This window comes from Triturus cristatus, chromosome 7 (assembly GCF_964204655.1).
Source record: "Triturus cristatus chromosome 7, aTriCri1.1, whole genome shotgun sequence".
In the NCBI taxonomy this organism is placed as follows: Eukaryota; Metazoa; Chordata; class Amphibia; order Caudata; family Salamandridae; genus Triturus; species Triturus cristatus.
This window is the reverse complement of record NC_140590.1, coordinates 1,768,409,710-1,768,432,639: the sequence shown is the minus strand read 5'-3', so window position 1 is coordinate 1,768,432,639 and position 22,930 is coordinate 1,768,409,710. Positions and strand designations below refer to the sequence as shown.

Sequence of the window (22,930 nt, the reverse complement as noted above, 5' to 3'; positions counted from 1 at the left end):
GAAAAAAGTGAGTAGTTAATTATGAATGATAACCAGGTTAAGGATAGAAAGGATGGCATGCAATACTTCACGGGGCATACGTCAAAGGGGGATCCGGACTTGCATGAAAGGATGGCTAGGCGCGACAAATCTAAACTGATAGTATGAAAGGTTTGGAGACTAAGTCTAAAATTAGGGGACTTTGGTGATATGTTTGTGGTGGGCGCAGATACCATATTGAAATTCGTGTGTAGATTTTGAAGTTTTAGTTCAAAGAAGTTAGCAATTTAGTTACAGAGGGTATGTGAAGGGGGGATTTCATTTTTTATTATTTTGGGGTAGGTGAATGATTTCACAATTAAAAAAAAATATTTGGTCTTATTCTGCTATCGTTAATAGATTGGTATAGTAATCTTTTTTTGTATTTAATTTGTTGGTGTTAGGCTTTAAGAGCTAATCTGAACTGGGTTACCTCATCTGAGTTATATCCTCTTCGCCATCTTTGCTCTAAAAGTCTACAGTGAAGATGTAATTCTGCCAGCTTTTGTGTGCACCAGGGGGCTGTCACTTTAGTGGTAGATTTCTTTTTACCAGAGAAACTGGGGGACAAATGTATTACTGAGCGAGGACATCCAGGAATTGAAATGCTAGGTGTCTATTGTTGTATCGCCTGATAGAGTGGGTCTGAGAGCTGAAGCACAATTGATTAGGTCAGGATTATTTAGGGCCTCATGTAGGTGGCATACACTTTACCGATTCTAAAATATCGAATCATACCGATTCGGTATTTAAGAATCGGTAAAGTGTATGTAGGTAAAAATTTGGTAATTGTGGGGAAGGTATGCCTCATTACCGAATCGGTAAATACCGATTCGGTAATGGGGGAGCAGATGCAAGGGTGGCAGGGTGTCACATTGACACCCTGTTGCACCCCTGATTCGGCCATGTGTGCACATGTGGCACACATACATGCCCTAAGGGCATGTATGTCTGCCACATGTGCACACTTCTAAGCGCTTTTAAATGCTTTTACTCATCTATACGTTATTTACCACCAACTATTAGTTGGTGGTAAATACCGACTCGAAACAACACCCACACAGTCCCCCTACATCTGAATTTCTGTATTCGGCATTTACCGATTCGGTAAAATTACTGAATCGGTAAAATTACCGATTCGGTAATTTTACCGATTCGGTAAATTCCGAATACAGAAATTCACCCCCTACATACCAAAAGCCAAAATACCGGTCGGTAACGGTATAATTACCGAAAATCGGCCGTTACCGACCGGTATTTGGCTACCTACATGAGGCCCTTAGTCTTTTATTCCATTTACAAACAGTGCTAATAATGCCAGTAGCGGAGCCCAGAGAAGTGTTAGCATAAGGTCGCTTAACCCTAAAAGGAATAAACTTGTGATCTGACCATGGTAGAAGAACAGGGGAGTTAACATTTAGAGTGATAAGATTCTAACAAATTCCATCTAGGATGTGTCCGGCACAGTCTGTGGGGGAACATACCAACTGCTCAAGTCCCAGATTTTCAAGGGTATCCAAGAAGTTTCTCACTCTGGGTTCATTCTTACATTCTAAGTGGAGATTAAGATCCCCTAATAAGGTAACATTTGAATATCTAAGGATTTGGGGGTCTAATGTGTCTCCCAAAGTTTCTAAGAAAAGTAAATTAGGACCAGGTGGGCGATAAATCAGTACTCCAGCAAAGCAGGCTGAGCCTTCAACCTGAAAGCAGAAGCCAAGGCTTTCGTCTCCTTTAAGATCTGGAAGATCAAACAGGGAACATTTAAAAGCAAGTACCTCTCCCCATGATTCAGTTCTGTCCTGTCTATGTATTAGGTATCCCGAGGAAGGGCCTGTATAATGTCCGGGTTGCAAAATTCTTTACGCCACGTTTCTGTGACGAAAAGAAAGTCTAAGTGAGAATCTAAGATCAAGTCGTAAATGTTTTGGGCGTGCTTACATATGGAACGAGCGTTGATCAGCCCACCTACCAGCGAGTTCGAAGGAAGCTTGCTCGCACTAGCATGTTCAATATGTGGGCTGAGTTTCAGTTTGCACTTTTTACAAGGTATAGAGCCTTTCCATTTGCCAGCCCTCAAATGAGTGTCACAGTTATGTTGTGTATTATTAAAAGAATTTAGGAAGTCTCTCGTCATACCCGAGTGATTTTAGACAGCATTCCTCTTGCTGGCCGCGTTCCGAACTACTTCAAATAAATTGTGCATCACTCAATTATATAAATGCCAACATTTTGTTGTTAACATTTTAGTGTAATTCTCTGAGCAGCCTACTCTTTTGAACCACAATCTTTTCATGATTACATATTTATGAATCAAAGTAATACAGATCCTTCGGCCAACGTGTTTTGTCCGTGGGATAGAATCCTCAGGACTTCTTCAAGGCTCGTGATTAAAACAGGTAGAAATGCAGAAAATTGAAAGTCCCTCCAGCAGTAATCTGTTGGTGCTAGTATGTGGTCTTGTGCCTCATGATTACATTGAGCGGCATTGTAAAAATTGAATGTTTCTATATCAGTGCATTGAAAGGTGCATAGATAACATTTTATACTGTTGTGATTGGTTTCCTCATGGCAAACATGGCAGGGCAGTAAGATGGTTCAATCAATCAATTTCCTTACTTCGTTCGATTTGTAAAACCATAATAGACAATGTCATTTCAGAACAAAAAAAATACAAGCATCAATATAATTATAAATATAAGCCAGTCATTTTTCATAGAACGTTACGTATATAAACAAGTCATCTCTACATAAATTTAACGTTCATAAAAACAGAAAAAAAGAAAAGAAAATATACAGTTAGTCATAACAGATCCTTTGACTTCCTCAATTTAACCTCATTGGTTAAAAAACCCAGCCACATAAAACAATTGTAAATGAAATAGGATGGGTTTATCTTGATGAAGGGAACTACTTTGTGTGTGGATGCATTACTAGTGAAAGTGCAGAATGCGATCACTTACAGTGAAGTTATCCAATCGCTGAAGCAGGCTGACCCATCACCCCATGCTGCAGTTGGTGGAAGAAAACTGTGATTGACACAATAACAGACAAGTGTGTGAAGCAAGCTGACTAAAACCCCTGTGAGTATATGAAAAATAATTTTAGTAGAACAAAAGATCTTGGGTCGCACCAGACCTACCAAGCCCAGTAGCAAATATAATGTCCAGGAGAAGAGACTAGAAATCACTATGACACTTTGTGATGGTTTTTAAGCATGGTTGAAGAGTCCTTGGTCTCTCAGGGTACAGCCTGTCATAGGATGTTGGAAGGGAGTTTCATGGCATCATAGCAAACACCATCCACCATTAATTAAGCAGAGGACAAAGACTGTTGCACTAGATTCCATTGGTGTTGCACTGCACTACACTGATGTATGATAGTTCAGTCTATCTCCTTATGCATCTCACTCCTATCCACCCACCCTGATGGAAGCATGGGAGTGGAGAACCTTGAAATCAGAAAGCACCCACACTCGTGTTCACAAGTAGGCTTAAGAATAGGAGGTGCACAGCCACACACTTCACACAATGACGTCTTCATTCCGAGTGAGCCATGAAAATTGTGCTAATATCGTGAGCCTGCATCTGGGATGCTCACTGTATGGCAAAAAATGTAGCTTTAAATGGAGAGCAAGATGTGGAGACAGTGCTTAATTCTGTGTTTACACATTTTAATATGCAGGAGAAGCACAGCCTCATTTTTTATGTGCTGCCTTACATCAATGAATTGCAAAATAGGGTGTGCTGTTCCTCATAAAAATAAACTAGTGTCCAAGGTTCTAGGAAAAGAAACATTCTCCAGTAGGAGCACAGGCCCTCATTAATGCAAATGGGTGTCATGCTTCATCATTGGGCTAGCTCCTCTTGGGCCGGCGCTGCAATGCCCAGAGGGTACCCACTAGATGGCTCATTACCGGAGATCTTTTTAGTTAGTCATCTGTTGAAGTGAGGGTGTGTGGGCTCAACAAGTGTAGTGTAGGGTGGTGATGAAAGTGAATTAAAATAGGTATAGTGGTACTCAGGGTCATCTATTTAATGAATGAGCTCACTAACCTAATTAAAAATATATGTGCTAATTTAGGATATAATAGTCCTAGCTAGTCTTGCAAATGAGTTGGTCTAAATGGTCAACATGTTTCTCGTCTAATTATTTCAAAAAATGATCATATGGCAATTATTCAGGACCTAAAAGGTAAACCTTAACTAAACTATGACTGGTTTTCAGTCAGTGAAGATATTTAGATCACGATAACCAGTCACACATGTCAAATGGCAAATATTGTACCTTAGGACAAGCCAAATCAGCCCAAATTGTGTACTTAATCAAGTAGGGAGTTCGAGGAAGCCAGAGAAGGTTTCACAGCAGATGCATCTCCACGTCCTAGGCGTTCCTTCTGCTTTTTGCTCATGTTGATTTGTAATGGTTTTGGGAAAAATTCCCTTGTCAGCTCTTTACCTTTGTGTTCTCATCACATGTTGGCACTGCTCCCCGAGATGGAGATTTACACTGTAGTGCTGAGATTTGCTTCCCTGTCACACATTTTGGTTTCTGTGTGCTACAAACAGATAACCTCAGGCTTTACCCCTCTCTAGCAGGGATCACAACTGTTCTTTCAATCATTCACAAATGTTCTTCAACAGATGAACTAAAGGAAGGGTGTATGGATAACCCTCACTGAGGTCCTGCTAACCCTGCAGGACTCAGAGAAGCCATCGTTTTTAACTGCTCAAGGAGCCATACTGGTCTTCTTCCCTATGTGCCATTAAGAACCATGCTGGCCCACTCTTTCCTTATGCAATAGATAACCTATTTCAGTAACTATGAGGAAATTATCCCAATTATGTACACCCCAATAATCTTAAATCAGTCAGCAGGAATTCCTGCATAATCTGCCCCCTACAAAGGATACTGAGAGTGATGTCCAGACAGTTTCCACATGGACCCTCTTCCTGGATGATGTTGACTAGGCCTGGGCGGTAAATTCCGTTATGCTCGTGGAATTTGCGGAATTTGGGCAATTTCGCGTTCCGCGGAGAACGCGAAATTGCCCAAAATTCTGCTTTCCGCGACTTCGCGAAATTTTTCGCTTGTTCGCGTTCTCAAAATGTGTGTTCGCGAGATATTTCTCCCCGAGCACGCAGACAGCGATTGTGAACAGGAAAAAGCATCGCGAACAAGCAATTCCGCGCGTACGCGGAATTTCTGCGTGTTCGCGGAGATTTTTACCGTTTCGCGGAGATTTGCGTAACGCGATTACGCAAATTCCGCCCACCCCAAATGTTGACCTGATAATTTCCCTCATTCAATCTCCAAATAAGACTCCAAGGGGTATATTCACAAGAACGTGTGATAACTACCGCATGAGAAGCATAACGCAACTTTCAATAACGCAGCCCATCGTGGGAAAATATCCCCGTCTCACTGAGGAATTCACAACACGGCGGTACCATGCGATTTTCTGCCAAAAACGTGGACAATGTCCGTGATAGAACCACTACGATGGAGATAAAAACGCAAACCACAACACCAGAAAACTTGCAAAGAGTTCATCTGCGATGAGGAAAAGCAGGGACAAGCACCGCCAGGACAGCGAAAAACACGGCAGGCGGGAATAAGCACAACAAAAGCCTGAAAAAGTAAGACAGACCAAACAGAAAACAACAGCCAACCACAATGGAGGCAACCCGAGCCAGCAAACAACCCCACCATTGGCAACAAAACATTTCACATGGCAGGCCAAATTGGACAAAATGAATGCAGCCTGAGAGCGGAGGAGGACAATGGCAGAAAACCAGAACTCCAGCAATGATGCGAAAGGCGCAAACAAGCAGAAACACGCCAACAACAAGAAGGCAAGATTGCACACTGGAGGTGGGAGTCCAGCACCACACCAGGAGCAAGATGACATGGAGGAAATGGTCTCCGCCACATCAGTCTGGAGATGGTGGCAGGACTTGGGGACCGGAAACTGCACCAAACAACAGACACAACAGCAACAGGGAGAGGAACCAACAGAGACTGGGGGACAGGGGAGATGGGCCCAATTGGACACATACACAACTAAGCACAGCACAATTGCAGACAAACCATGCACAAGAGTAACAACACCAACCAGGAGCACAAGTCACACAACCCGGCAATGTCACACCACTGAACAAGCACAGAAGTGAACACAACACCGTCTGAAAGAGAGAAGGATGAGCCAAATCAGAGCTGAAGGGACATCTCACACATAATGCAGCACACACACATAGGAAGTAGAGCACCCCAACATCCAACACAATGTGGTACAAACACCAACTTGTGCACAACCAAACACAGGACACAAGTGCACCCGCCTGTGGCCGGTAAATGGCCATACGCATCGGGCAAAGCACGAAACAGGGACATGATAATGCACAAGTACAAACATACAGTCCTGATGGGGTAGCAATGCACGGATGGCAGGGAGCCAGAGAGTCCGTGACACAGACACTGGCATACAAATCAAGACACAACACAATTGGAGACAAATGAAAGTGAGGTAACATTATCAACAAGTGTGAGTCAGTACAGCCAAGAGAAGTGCCACGATATGCAGACCAATGCAGCAGCATGTCTGAATGAGGAATGTAGGAAAGCGCACAAGTCCACCTCGGGGGAGTCCATCACCAACACAGGTCAGTGCCAACCCGCGTTGGTTGTCCGCGCCTGGTCCATGAGTCCTGGCCAATGCAGCCATGTCCACTGTTGTCTCGGGACTTGTGACCATGTCCACAACATGCAGCCATGTGTCGTGACAAGTGCAATGGCTCACATCCAGTTGTGGCTGCAGGTACCTTGTCACTTGTCCATGAACGCGAGTGCAGCTGCGTAGGCCAACAACTCCAATGAGCGATCATCGTCCACCACGTCAGACATGTTGTCTACATAATCCATCAGCTGACCCAGACAGATGAGCTGACTCCAACCACTGGACTCAATGTGCACCAAAGCCCAATCGGGTAGTGGCTGTATGTGCTCACTGCACACAACGATATGTACAATCTCCCAGGTCCAGTTTCCAGCCTGCATGCCATGAGCGGACATCCTGGTGACACTCCTGGTCGTGGTCCAACAGGGGGCGCACACACACACGTCAAAATCCAGGTCAGCTTCCGTTACGTTGGAGAGGCAGACATCCATGGACCACTCGAGGATGCACGCACGACAATGCAACACAGGCTGCACGCAGGTGACATGCGCAAGGCGGAAGCTCAGCCGGTAACTGATCCACAGCACTGCCAACGGCAGTGCCCCAAGGACATGCAGCAGACGTGCATGGTACAGCTCCACATGACTGGAGTAGACCATGTGTCCGGGAAGGTCCGCCATTGCGTCAGTGGCTCTGCTTGAAGCGGCACTGGCTTGCCCTGAGACAGTCCCACGGATGAAATGGCACAGCTAACTACAATGAGCAGTGTCTGTGTGCAATGGGTGCAGGCCTTGGGTAGGGTGGGGTGTACGTGCGAAGGCCATGTCACGCACGCCGAATACGACCAAGCACTACTGCGTGTGGTTTGCGTACGCATTGCTTTCACGCCGGGCAGTGTGTAGTGTGGGATTTGCAAACAAATGCTGTCGTACCTGTCAGGGGGTGCCAGGCACATGCAAGTTCCTGCTCGTAACTGCAGATGTGCTACCACCTGACAATACAAACAAAGGACCTTTCATCCCTACTGTAACTTCACCAGCTGCATGCATTCAGGAGACGTACAGAGGACGGTCGTGGGTGTGGTGGGACGTCTGCGACCCTGGGAATCATGGATAATATGCCCATCATGCTGACACAATGAACACATGGACACACTTGCTCAAATGGTGTGAATGGCTATGGGCACGTGCGCATAGCCACATTTATTATCAGGCACACTTACCGAGTGACACCTGTGTTGGATGCGTGTGGGGTGTACATTTGGAACTTTCCAAGGGGCTGTGCATTTCCCTTGTTGCCATCCCTGGGACCGCTGGTTGATGATGGACTGTCGGAGGTTGATGGTATCATGCACACTGGCTGTTTATTTGGAGGCGAGATTGGTGGAGGTTCCACGGTGTACTGTTGTTGCCTGCCCATTGATGTGGGACGTATGCTTCCTGTTGCAGTGATTGTGTGCTCTGTCACCAGGGGGCACAGGTGGTACATGTGTGCTGTGTATTGCCCCCAACACGTGCGTGCATCCTACTATGGCGTATGGTCCTTGCTTGGTCTACAGCGGATCCTGCAAATTCTGTTGGACGTATGGGGACTGGGGTACCAGGGTGATGGTGATGTCCAAGACAGGTGTGGGGGACTTGGATGTGGCTGGCTGTGAGACTCCTATGACTCTGGCGGGTGTTGATTGGGGGGTACCAGGGGCCAACAGGTGCAGCCTAGCCAGCATCATTGTGTGGGGTGGGATGTTGGTTATCCGCTGTGTTGGTGCCGTAGGCCTGTTAGGCGATGATGGTCAGGATGCGTAGGATGGTTGTCCCTTTCAGCCTGTGGTGGGTGGTGACATTGTCAGGTGTTGCGTCTGTGCGGCTGGTAGGTTTCCTGGGGGTCCACTGTCTTTGTCTGCGCTGCGTCTGTGGTGGTCTGGGGGGGGTTCCGGGTGTGGTTTGGGGTCCTGGGGTGTTGGTGGTTGGTGTTGTTGCCCTCTTGGGTGTCCGGGCCGCATTATGGGTGGCTCCATGCCATCTGTTGCCCTTCCGATGTGGGCCTGGGCTGGTCTCCCTTTTGTGGTGCAAGCTGCAGTTGGACTTTACAGCAGGTCAGAGCAGGTGTAGATTTCCTGGTGCTAACGCGCCTCATCGCCTGTTTTGTGTTCAATCAATCAAACAATCAATGACATTTATAGAGCGCACTACTCACCCGTAGGGTCTCAAGGCGCTGGGGGGAGGGGGGTGCCGTTACTGCTGTTCTTATCGCCGTTCGGGCTGGTCGTTGAGAATGTTGTGCTGTGATGTTGCCATGGCTTTTGGCACTGGAATGCCCACTCTGCCTCTCATTAGCGATAGTTGTGGGGGTCCTCTGTGGGGATGTTTTTTGTGGCTGCTTTTGAGGGTAAACTGGTGCTGTGGGCTGTTAGCACCAGCTTGTGAATGGGGAGGTAAATTATCACGACTTTGGCTGCGATTAAATGCCGTTAATTCGGCGATGGCTCCTTGTGAATATGCCCCTAAGTATCTGTGTTTGGGCTCTAGAATTGGTTACTGATCATGGATCTTGGCCATCACAAGTAGATCTGGGATTCACCTTCAGGTTCCCTGTTAGTTTGTGCAGTGATGCTTGACATACTGACATGTAAGAAGCTCTGCAGGCCACATACACTTGGATATCATAAATGCTCCACACACACCCACAGCCATCCAATATCCAATATAATCCATTACTAACAGTACATTAGTCTCTTCTAACCTCGAGGGTCTTCCATAATTTACCTCCAAACTGTATAAACCACTTCCAAATACAGTGCACTTGCACTACATTGACTTCTGTCAACCAATATTCCCAAAAATGTAAAAAGCATCTATCTGCAAACTGCTTCGTGAAACCCAGATTGCCGAGATGTGTTCTAAAAATGCATGTCCCTTAGAATAACACTAACCTCCCCCAGGGAACCCTGGGTACCTTACATTTGCTACCACTAAGAACTGTTGGCAACCAAGTACAACGCATACTTGACAAACACCTCAGAATAACTTCCAGAAGCAGGTAAAACCAGTCATTCACATTGCTCATCTCTTAGCTACGTAAGGTGGAAATGTCAAAGGATTTGGTACAGGGGTATATTTACTTTTTCTGCCTCTGGTGGTTGATGGCCATCAGAAATCTAGACAAGCTGGAGACAAGATGGCACCTGTGTTAGGGGTCGCATTCAGCCGCTCCTAGAGCACTTCGCCCTGATTAGCACAGTTTTGGTATATGCCGTCAGAGAAAGACTTACTTGAGGCCAACCCCGGGGAATTCAGGTTGGTGCCGACTGGGAGTCTGAGCGGCAATCTCAGCGGCAGCGGAGCTGATTGTTCGGTGAGTGAAGCAAATGCTGCTAAGGTTTGCTTCATGGCCGGATAGATGTTTGTTGGAGGCCGAGTGAATGGGGTTTCTATCGGAGGAAGAAGGCCTCCTTAGTTGGCACGAGTGGTCCGGGACCGGGTCACCGAATCAACAGTGGCTGCTCATGATTCCACCTGCCCCCCCATTCTAAAGTGAGGTGTGGAGGCAGAACGAGTCCCGAAGGAGGGAGTACATCACTGCTAAGTAATAACAGGACCCTGAAACAATTGTGACTGCGGATATTGGCAGAGGTGATCGAGGTGAGCTGGCAGTGTAAACCATCAGGACAGTTTGGGGGAGACCTGCCTGAAGTCGCTGACCCCATTGGGGGCTATTCCCAACTTCAGTTGACTGGGGGTGAGTGCTTGCAATGTTCAACACTCCGTCCATCATTTCCTTTGGTTTTGGCTATTCCCAACTGACTGCTCAGGTTAGTGATATAGCAATTGGTATGGAGAGTGGGGCATTATCCTCAGAAATGCATGTCTTTACAGAGGAAGGAGGTAGGGAATCACAAGGACTGGCAACATTTTTTTGCTGAAAAGGAGGCTCAGAAGGAGGCTATAAAGCAGAAGTCAGTATTGCCTGGCTTTTTGCTCCACCAGGAAAGTAATATTCCTGATAAAGATGTACAGTGTGGAGGACGGGGAGCAAAGCGCTGAAAAGGCAAATGTAAGACATGTGCAACAGTTACCTCTACCAATAAATCAGAGGAGCCCTGTAAGAACCAAACTTGTGGATGGGACAAATGGCCAAAGGCTTCTTGAAGACTGCCAGGATTTAGGAGATAACTTATTATTTACCTCACCGATGACTCAGAAGTCAGTTCAGAGGGGTCAGATGGTGAAAGCAGTTTTTCTACCTCCAGTACCAGCATATGGAGCTTGCCCGATGGGCCTGGGACAATAATCGGATGCAGGAGGCTCTAGACGCAGTAAAGATAGAAAACAATACAGGCATTCGGCGGATGGATCTAAAACAGCGTGGAACAAGTGCTAAGTTAAAACTGCATTACTCCGCCACAAGAAGGATGTTTTTTGAACCGCCAGAACAAGGGCACCCATGATTTGCAGGTGGTGGCCAAAGGGCTAGAGGAGTACTCACTGAAACTAATACATGGCTCTATGAATCAAGAGGAGACATGGGTTGATGGCAAAAAAACTAGGCTAGCCACCAAAAAATTACAAAGAGCAATTAGAAATAGGGAAAGGCTAACAGCAACTGAAGAGCGGCAGATGGCTCTGGAAACAGATATTGCTATGATGCAAACCCAAATGCAGGCACAAGGTGCTCAAATCAGTGATATGCAATAGAAGTTGGAAGACTATGAAAACAGAGAGCTATGTAAAATCTGCGAATTCTTGGTATGGAAGAAGGTGTGGAGGGCAATGATTTTCGATCCTATATGGTCACCCTTTTGAAGGGGGCTTCTCCTGAGCTGCAAGCTTGGAACTGCGAGATGCAAATCCAGAGAGTGCATCAATTTCCTTTGACAATGAGAAAACCAAGATCTTCACAAGCTGGAGAATTAAACAAATCAAGAGCTATCATAGTCTACTTCGGGAATTATCTACTTTGACAAGCAGTATTTGAAAACGCCCACCCAGATGCTAAACGTGTTTTTGAGGGAAAATCAGTGGCAGCTCGCAAGGGAGTGGTGTGGGGTGGTGGGCGGTGCAGGGGAGGGGCAGGGTGGGGGGTAGTAAACTCTGGCATACGGCCGAACGGAGTTAAGTAAATAAATAAATAAATAAAACGAATTACATTGCGCGCGCTGATCTCCGATTGGTGTTGCAGCACGAGCAATTTAATTTGTTTTATTTATTTATTTATGTACTTAACTCCATTCGGCCGTATGCCTGAGTTTACTACACCCACCCTGCCCTCCCCCGCCTCTCCTCACCCTACCACCCCGCACTACTCCCTCGAGGAGCCGCCACTGGGGACAATCCTTTCTTTCAAGACCTGATTTTTGCCATTGTGACAATTGAGAGGCGGTGGAGATTAAGGGAACTTATTACGCCATGTCAAGCTCTTGGGGCTGAAGCCTACTAAATGAATCCCGCCCATCTTAAAATTGTTTAATTACAGAACAAGAGTATTCACCTCTGAAATAAAGTATATGGATAAACTCGGAGAAGGGACACGAGTGTCTGAAACTGTCCCCTAGCCTTTATTTGCTGACTGAAATGTATTGTTGTGATACCTGATATAATAAATGACAGCTCTTAAAAGGAGACAACTTGGTGTGAGGGAGAGGATAAGATTTCTCATAAGAAGGGGCGGTATCGGTTCATAAATTCTCACGAAGAAAGGAAATGGTCTGGTCACTTGCATCGAGTGGGGGTAGAGGGGGAGCACAGTTGTCTTCATTCAGGCCTGTGATGGCCTGTTTGTCTCAGGGTTTAATGGGGGTGAGGGGGGTGGTTGGGCCTAGGGGGGAGGGGGGATTGGGCATGAGGGGGTGTTTGAATGATGAAAGAAGTATTTTTTATGAGGAGATTAAAATTATTTTTCTGTTGAAGGCATGATTTCACTGGCTTGATCAATTTGCAAGATTGGCAGGATATTTTGAAGCTGGTAGATACAGGCGCATTGAAAATGATAAGATGGCCAATAGGATTAAACTTTGGGTAGCAACTGTGAATATATGTGGTTTATGATGATGCCAAAAGACGAAAGGTTGTGGAGGATCTAAAAATCTTGCGGCCCGTTATTCTCTGCTTGCAGGAAACGATTGTGGAGGGCTCTAGAAAGAAATTGCTGGAGCATCTAGTATTTAACCTTATAGCAAAACTATGCAAGGGATAAGAACAAGTTGGGTGGTCATTTTAGGCCCAAAGAAAGAACTCAGCTTCAAAAAAAGTTGCCTGGGCAATGGGTTATTGGGAAATGTCACAATGCTAAATAAAGGTGTTTTTAAGGTATGCTCAGCATATGGGTAAGTTTTTATGCCTCTTAGGTGACCTTTCCTATTTTAAATGGTAAATACTCACAAAAATCAAAATAACAACACAAACAATTTTCCCCATAAATACAATGTCTACACACAAATATTGCTTTTTTTCTTTGTTTTTTTTATTTTAGTAAGAAGCAAAAAGTTTTTTTTGTATATCAAAAATATGTTCATATTACATTTCCTTTTTTTTGTACTTAACAGAAACTCTAAAGATGAATAAATATAAGTGAACAATGATGTGAATAACTATTACCTTGGTGTCAAAGAACTACTATAAACTAGGCCTGGGCGGTAAATTCCGTTCCGTTCGCGGAATTTGCGGAATTTGGGTAATTTCGCGTTCCGCGGAGAACGCGAAATTGCCCAAAAATCTGCGTTCCGCGACTTCGCGAAATTTTTTGCTTGTTCGCGTTCTCAATATGCGTGTTCGCGAGATATTTCACCCCGAGCACGCAAACGGCGATCGCGAACAGGAAAAAAGTATCGCGAACAAGCAATTCCGCGTGTTCGCTGAATTTCTGCGTGTTCGCGGAGATTTTTTACCGTTTCGCGGAGATTTGCGTAACGCGATTACGCAAATTCCGCCCACCCCTACTATAAACCATTGGAAGTGCCCCTCATCAAGCAAACATAAATATCTTCATTCACAACTAGCTATCTGATCTTGTGTCACAAAAATCATACCATACACAAAGAAATATACACACAGGGAATTGTAAAAACACACAACTGGATAGATCTTTTTACACATTAATCTTACAAACTGTCGAGTTTTACTTTGATGACATTAACAACAGGCTGGATTTCTTTTCTCATTGGGTTATAGTTGATCCATTTAGTGCTTGTTGTCCAGTTGTGAAATAGCTGGTCTACGTACGTTTCGGTGAAAGTGTAACTATGATCACCTTCCTCAGGACCATCAAAGAGTAAAAAGGGAGAGAGGGGACTTTTATTCTGAAAATATAAACACATTATATATAAGATATAGGGAAAATTGAAGTACTCAATGTTTCATTTATAGCAACTATTTGGATCTATTTATTTAAAATTGCTTATACATGCAGGTCTCAGCAACGAAAGAGAGAGGGAAACCTTCCAGGTGGAAGAAGATGGAAAGTGAGTTCACACCCATTTGTGATGTAGAGAGCTCTATTTAACGTTTAGAGACAGAAAGCCATATCAATCTTGATTTAATACACCCATTGGTCTTTCTCCTTTCAACCAATGGGTGTATTAAATCAAGATTGATATGGCTTTCTGTCTCTAAACGTTAAATAGAGCTCTCTACATCACAAATGGGTGTGAACTCACTTTCTATCTTCTTCCACCTGGAAGGTTTCCCTCTCTCTTTCGTTGCTGAGACCTGCATGTATAAGCAATTTTAAATAAATAGATCCAAATAGTTGCTATAAATGAAACATTGAGTACTTCAATTTTCCCTATATCTTATATATAATGTGTTTATATTTTCAGAACAAAAGTCCCCTCTCTCCCTTTTTACTCTTTGATGGTCCTGAGGAAGGTGATCATAGTTACACTTTCACCGAAACGTACGTAGACCAGCTATTTCACAACTGGACAACAAGCACTAAATGGATCAACTATAACCCAATGAGAAAAGAAATCCAGCCTGTTGTTAATGTCATCAAAGTAAAACTCGACAGTTTGTAAGATTAATGTGTAAAAAGATCTATCCAGTTGTGTGTTTTTACAATTCCCTGTGTGTATATTTCTTTGTGTATGGTATGATTGTTGTGACACAAGATCAGATAGCTAGTTGTGAATGAAGATATTTATGTTTGCTTGATGAGGGGCACTTCCAATGGTTTATAGTAGTTCTTTGACACCAAGGTAATAGTTATTCACATCATTGTTCACTTATATTTATTCATCTTTAGAGTTTCTGTTAAGTACAAAAAAAGGAAATGTAATATGAACATATTTTTGATATACAAAAAAAACTTTTTGCTTCTTACTAAAATAAAAAAACAAAGAAAAGAAGCAATATTTGTGTGTAGACATTGTATTTATGGGGAACATTGTTTGTGTTGTTATTTTGATTTTTGTGAGTATTTACCATTTAAAATAAGAAAGGTCAGCTAAGAGGCATAAAAACTTATACATTTGTTTCTTTTTCCCCCCTCTTGGACCTCAAAGTAACTGGGGAAAACCTTTTTCCATAACCATTGCTCAGCATATGGGTCCACAATGGATGACTCTGCAATATGTGATTTTTAAAAACAGAACTGGCTGTATGGTCTTCCCCGATAATACTGTGTGGCAATTTGAATATTAATGGAATTGGCGGGTTTTGCAATGTTAGTACAGATAAATACGGTGGTCGCAAACTGGGAGTTTTTAAAGGTTTGTCAAATCTAATAAAGGATAATGGGCTGGTGGACGTATGGCATCATCTTAAAGAATCGGACCTGGGGAACATGGTTTTTTCCGTCACTCACAGGTCACATGCTGGGTTAGATTTTTTTTGTCTCACACAATTTGGTATCAAAATGTAAAATCAAAAAATGTCCCCGAGTTATATCAGACCACACTACGCTGGTTCTAAAGGTCTCTGATTTAGGGGTCACAAGAATAGGGCAAAGTTGGTCCTTTGAAAGGGGATTGTTGGCTAACCAGAACTGTATCGCTCATACGAGCAAATGGATTTTAGATTTATTGGAGTGCAATGGAAGTACTGTAGGAATTGGCATGGTGTGGGATCCCTTTAAGGCTAGTTTGAGGGGGGAAACACTTTTTCAACCTGAAGCAACATAAAAAAAATCGCAACTTCAATTGAGTAATCAGTTTAAAGATCTAGAGGATATCGAGGAGGAGCTCTTAGGTACCATTGCGGCAGTTTTAAATATCAAGAACATTCAATATAAACTTGCTCTAGCCAGAGCTGCTATTAGTGACTTAACAACAGCAAGAGCAGCGGAGACGTTTATCGCATGGCAACAGGAAGGTCATGAGTATAGCGAGAGAATGGGACATCTATTAAAAGTACAGACGAGACAGAAAATAATCCTGGGTTAGAACGCCAAGATTCAGAACTGCAAGAGATATCTAGTTACTGATTCACCTGGAGTCAGCGCAGAATTGGGGAATTTTATGAGAAACAATATGGGGGGGGGGGGGGTTTAATGAAGAAGACACAAGTAACTATCTGGAGTCTGTCCAGGTGGAGAAGTTCTCCCTTGAAGATTGTGATTCACTAGAGGCCCCGTTTACCGGGGAAGAAATATATAGGGCCCTTAGGGACCTCTGCTCTGGAAAAGCATTGGGAACTGATAGGATCCCACTTAAATTGTATAAAGTGTTTATCACTATGTATGGCCCTGATCTAATCAATACATTATGCCAGCTTCAAATGGGGCAATCTGCTCCTGAGTCATGGGCTAAGGCCAATATTACTGTATTCTTAAACAATGGGAAACCAACGACTGACCCCTGGTTTTATTGACCTATTACACCGATGAATAGTGACACTAAAATATATTTTAATGTTTTAGCCAACTGGTTGAGTCAAGTTATAGGAAAGGTGATCTCAACCAGACAACATGGCTTCATTCCAGGAAGAGGAACAGGGACCATATTTAACGAGTTATAACATTATTTGATGCTGCCTGTATCGCAGGAGACCCTATTGCTTAATTATGTTGAATGCCGAAAACACATGTGACACGGTCTCCTGGGATTATTTATGGGCAGTGCTGGAATGGTTTGGTGTGGGAAAGGGTTTCACTGACACTATACAGGCAATGTATGATACTCCTACAGCCCAGCTGCAACTGATGGGAGCAAGAGGATCAGTTGTGGATTAAAAGGGGGACAAAACAGGGATGTCCATGTTCTCCACTATTATTTGCATGTTATATCGATCCCCTGAACCGGAAGATTAAGGCGAATATATGAATCAAACCTTTATGTTTTCAGGGTTGTAATACAAAATTACTGGGCTATGCTGAGGGCTTTTGTGGTAGCATCCCCTGATCCTAGTTTAGCATTGGTGGAAATTGAAAAAGAAGCCTTGGCATTTGGAAAAAATTTTGGATATGCGTTAAATCAGCATAAAACACAATTAGGAGTAAATAGACTGGTAAACCGAGATGATTCAAAGATAACAAATTCAGCAATATATCTGGGGGTAAACATAACAGCAGAGTTGAGTCGAATTATTGAGCTGAACCTTGCGCCAGTTATTCAGAAGGGGAAGCAGGACTTTGGTAAAATCGATGATTTACACTTGTCTATTTTAGGTCGCTGCAACATTGTGAAAATTATTCTTTTTTTTACAGCGATACTACTGGAGATAGAGAAGCGCTGGTTTGAAGTAATGGAGGATATGATTTGTATATTTATCTGGGAATTACAATTTCTGACATGTATGTCACAGGGAGAGAGGGGGATGGGCTATTGCAAACTCGAGGATGTATTATTGGTCTGCAGTCATCCAATGAAAGCGTTCCTTAGTGGGGGGAGACTTTACCGATCAATGGAGCAGCCATGGGACACTGGATACCTCTGAACTACTACTTGGTGAAGAGGTCAAAATTGTTTTCTTAGACATATTGAACCAAGCTCTTACAAGAAAGTTAGATTTAAAACCCTTAGTGCAACACATGGGGTTTAGTCTTCTTTGAGAAAAAAGATTGATTTTAGGAGAGTACGTTTTTATACCCAGCTTCTAAGGAACCCTGCGCTTCCAGCAATTTTCCATGATGTAGTATTGTCATGCTGGGAAGATTTAGGAATCAGAAGGGTGGGAGACCTCTATGGTGCAGGGACAATAGCTTCATTCGAGGAGGTTCAAGGTAAATACGGAGTTGACCGGGAAGATTTTTTTTTATAAGTATTTACAGATACAAATTTCCTGTATAAAAAACTGGGGGCCAAGAGGCTTTACTAAGGATGCTATTATGGATGTGGTGGTAAATAAAGAAAGGTTCTTAATAAGTCAGCTACACGAGGGTCTGAATCTAACATCCCAAGATGACCTTGAGAAACATAGTGACAAATAGGATGAGAAACTGGGTTTAACTAGAGGGAGCTTTTTAGAGTCTCTGGAACTGGACTGTACTCTTTTGAGCCTGGCTAGGCTGCAGCCTCAACCGTATAAAACATTTGTTGATCTTTATCACTCACGAGCTAAAATTGCTAAAGGGGGGGGGGTTCAGATGGTGTTCAGTGTCCCCTTTGTTAAAATACAGAGACGGACATAATACATGTTTTCTACCTGTCCACTCTTAGAAATCTGAAAGAAGATTAGTGTAAAAATGTTGGAATATTCCCTAAATCTACAGGTTACGTTAACACCAGCATTAATGTTGTTAGGTGTGTGTAGTGAAGGGACTATTGGAGCAGTTCATTATTTTTTGTTTGTGGCCCTGGCTGGGGCCAAAATCTGCATTTCTTCAGCTTGGCTGGATACAGTGGCTCCCTCTTGTCATCAATGGCTCCCTCTTTTCAACAATGGCACCCTCTTTTTAACAATGGCTCGCTCGGCTACTGTCAATATTTGATCTTGAAAAGGTGATTTACGAACGGGAAGGTTGGAGAGCCAGAAAAATTGGGAACGGTGTTTGGGCACCAATTTATCATTGGAAACGGGATACAGATATTGATCAAGATGAAACATGATTTGAATAAGTTATCCTGTATTGTATGTGATGATTTGGGGAAAGATGAAATGCACTGTTTTGAAACTTTTTTTTTTTTTTGCCAGGAATAACTTTATTTCGGTCATGAGACCATAAAAGTACAATAAGATATATACAAGTGCAAGGATAAGACCATAAATACAAGAAAGGTTTAAAAAGATTATTAAACAATGAGTTATCATGGTTAAAAAGAAAATAAAGCTAAAAGGGAAACATTTCTTCAAATAAAATTCATCCTTCTCCGCCACATGCCATATAAAAAGCGGGAAACTGCATAGACAATGAGAGGATTGGTGTCAAACGTCAAGACTCTACAAGCTTGTGCACACTGTCTGAGCCCCAAATTTTTGCACAAGGGGACAAGCCAACATTTCCGAATCATGCTGTAAACTGGACAGAAGAACATAATATGAGTAATATCTTCATTACAAGTTTTGCAGGCTGGGCAAATGCCCTCCTTCAATTTATCCCATCTAGATGTCAACGCCCCAATTGGCAGGGAACCATGTCTCATCTGAATATATAATTTCCTAGCTAGAGGAGGCTGTACTAAGTCCAAGAATACCTCCAGCCCAGAGTCGATTTTCACCATTAAGAGCTCAGAGGTCAACCTACCCAAGGTGGTCGAGCAGCATAGAATTTTGGAATTATAAAGTCTAACAGCCGCCAATATCTGTGACCTTTGAGTCCTCACACAGCTAATGCCCGGGGTGTCCCAAAGATGGGGCAAACCAACTTGATAAAGGGAAGTCTTTATATGGAGTAGCCATGGTATTTTCTTGTAGTTTAGCAGTCCCCAAATTGCAATAAATTCCGCTTTGAAAGTTGCAAGTTCAGGGACAGACCAAAGCCTTCTCCAATAAAGTAATGGTCGTACAGCTGCCAGGTCACTGACGGATTCTAGGTCCATGTCCAGACGCAGTGGTATAAGAGGTGTGCACTGGGGGAGACCAACCAAACCACGCATAAAAGCATGTTCTACCTTCCGTAAGTTGGATGTATTTATGTGGCCCCACAGTTCAGCAGCATACAGGGCTGCTGACCTCACCTGTATTTTGTAGATCTCTAGTACAGGAGTAACAGGTTTGAATATCGAGATTCTATGGAATCTTCCGATTCCTCCCGTTATCTGGGAAAGCCTCAGGGAAGATTTAGCTACTTGAGCATCCCACACGAAGTGCTCAGTCAACGTGACTCCCAAATATATAAAGGTCTTAACTCTTTCTAGGGGAACACCACCTAGTGCAGGGTTCGGGCGGGTGTACCTCGGGGGATTGAAGATCATAAACGTAGTTTTCCCCAGATTGATCTCCAATCCCCTCGAGGCACAAAAGGTCATAAACCTGTCCAGAACCCGCTGGATGCCCGATGATGTCCGCGACAGCAACAATGTGTCGTCCGCGAACATCAGAGCGGGCACCCGACCAGAAGCCAAAAATGGGGCGTCACTATCCCTGAGACTATTTAGTTCGTTAATCAAACCGTTTACATATAGGCTGAACAATGTAGGGGCCAGTAAAACAACCCTGGCCTACCCCCCGGGTTACAGGAAAGCGAGCTGATAGCTCCCCATTTTTCCCACACCTCACCTGTGCGAAGTTCCCTGTATGAAAGCGAACCAACACATCAAGTAGGTAGGGTGGGAGACCAAGTCCCTTCAGCACCGTCCAAAGTTTCTCCCTGGGGACCAGATCAAATGCGGCCCGCAGGTCCACAAAAACAAGGTAGAGGCTGCCACCCTCCACTCTTGCAGTTTTCCAATACAGGACCTGGAGCCGGAAGATCTGGTCCAGGGTAGAAATAACCGATCGAAAACCGGCTTGTAAGGGAGTCAGTATTTTGTTCACCTCCATCCAATCTAATAGTCTGTTCAAAAGTATTCGGCCCATCAGTTTTTGGGGGGTATCCAATAAACTGATGGGTCTGTAATTGGATGGGGCTAATGGACAGCCCTTCTTAAAAATTGGGCTCCAATCCATGTCTCCGGCAGCGCGGAACCTTGCAGAACCGCGTTAAACTTTATTAAATGGTGGGGGCTGTCCTGATGCGCTTAAAAGAATAAGGGATGGTCATTTTTTAATTAAACAGCATTTTGATGAAACATGCAAAATACTATGGTTAAATGTTGTCTTGATAAAATTAAACAAACTTACATGAATTTAGGATAAATTGATAACCGATACCATTGGGTGGATATGGGTCCTCAGCTCCTTTTTATCGGGTTGTTTTTCATGGATGAATCTCCTCACGTATTTATGTGTTTATTATTGGTTATATTTGCAATAAAAATATTTATAGAAAAACAAATGGCATTACACAATTAAACTTTGAAAAACAAGCTTGAAAATCCTCTAGGCTAAAAATGTAATGGATGAAGAATGCAGTGGTCTGGACTTATGTTTTGGTAGGTGTTGGAAATGGCCCAAAAATAAAATAAAAAACAAAATGCTCTAGAAAAGCTGGCAATGTCTTTTGTAACTTTCATGAACTCACTTGTGGTCTCTGCTAGGTACATGCAATGTTGGTGCACAACAAAAGCTAATCAGAGTTCAGGCTTATGATAACTGGCTCAGCAAAAGGACAGGGTGCCGACAAATATCGGACTGATATGTTTGCACCACGTAGAACACACAGGTTGACAGACTGGTTAGTTTTAACAAAGAAAACGTTGCTATCTGAATATCCATTTTCTATATTTTGCGAACAAAGAAAAAGCTGGTCCGAACTAGTCATTTTTTGGATGTGGTAATAACCTCTGGGTAAATACCGATTCTGCAGGTTTTGTTTTCATCCTAATGCAATACTCCTGTGAAAGTGTTCCACTGATTAGAACAGGAGTCAACACAGTAATACTGCAAGCTTTCCACTGTTCTGACTGGCAAAGCATCTGGAGTTTTACCACAAATGTTTTCAGTGTTATTAAGGAAACTTCTCTGATAAAAAAACACACCAGGTCAGTGGGAAATTTGAACAAGGCATGAGATGAATCGACTGAAAACCTACCTGTGTCTAAGTCGGAGTGACAAGCAAACTCAGGACTAAGGGACCTATTTATTAAAAAAACACGCAGTGCAGCAAGTCACCTTGCTGTGCTGCGCTGAGTGACAGGGAAAGGGCAGTAATGCAGCATATTTAAGGCAATACAGTGCATTACTGCCTTTTCCTCTGAACTGGCACCATTTTGTCAGGCTAGCGCCAACACAGGCGCCCTTGCACCATGGTGCGTGGGTGCCTGCGTTGCAGACAGAATTGTTTTTGTGCAGCAAGGGACACCTTCCTGCACAAACACAAATCCTCAGAGGCATTTCCTCTTTCTATGTGTGCTGCAGAATGTATGATCCATAAAACAGGGCAAAATAAGGAGACAGAAAGCTATTTCTCCGTGTTACACCTCCATTGAGGAGGTGTAGCATTTTGCCGCATTCTAAGGTCTACCAGTGATTGTAAATCTGGGAATTTGGCAAAATCCATGGATGGATGTGTGGGAACATCCACGCTCCACCCCTGGCATGCTTCCCTGGGGCAGAGGAGCATAATGCAGCAATTTGCTCTGTGTTGCGTTACTCTAGATTTATCAAGCCATGCAGGGACAAGCAAATCTGACGTAGTAGTAGCATGGCGCAAGAGCAACGCACCTCAATGATAAATGAAAAAAATGGAATGAACAATACACATATCTTGCAGCAGATAGATTATCATATGCAACTCCTGAAACAACACAACACTGAACAAGGAGTCTGGGTTTTATGAAAGAAGTTGATCAGAATATATTTTTTTGACATCTAAGAAATACAAAATCCGTTGACTTATTTTAAGAGACATTTGACAATAGAGCAGAATATAACCTTTGCGACCAGCTGGGAGTATATGGCCAAGCAGCATTACAAGTGTGGCAAATTGATGAGTGACCCTAGATCTCTGACTGTAGCTGGAGATCTCCAGATATTCATTGCTTGAAAATTTACTAGCAATGATTTAAATTGTGCAGAATTGTGAGTTATTAGGATGATTAATGGAATATTTTCTCATTGTATTTTCCAGCTGACGCACAAGCTCCCCGATTCAAGAGACCTGCTCTGTGGATAATTGTCTCACTTAGTGTCCTGCTAGTCCTGGCTGTTGTGGGAGGTGGCATTTGGAGTAAGTGAATAATTTCACAGAAATATATAATTGAGTAGATTTGTGTTGCTGAATAACCAAATAATAGCAGAAATATCCCCCAAGAATATGGAATAA

The 22,930-nt window shown here is 43.4% G+C and overlaps 1 protein-coding gene across 1 annotated transcript in view; it reads left to right on the top strand.

Moving 5' to 3' along the window:
- The window catches only part of LOC146813029 (killer cell lectin-like receptor subfamily B member 1A), a 125,618-nt gene that overhangs the window by 36,241 nt on the left and 66,447 nt on the right, over window positions 1-22,930 (top strand). The window contains exon 2 of the mRNA XM_085620058.1: window positions 22,736-22,834. Coding sequence (XP_085476184.1) covers window positions 22,736-22,834 — 99 coding nt within the window. The remainder of the gene's footprint in view (window positions 1-22,735; window positions 22,835-22,930) is intronic.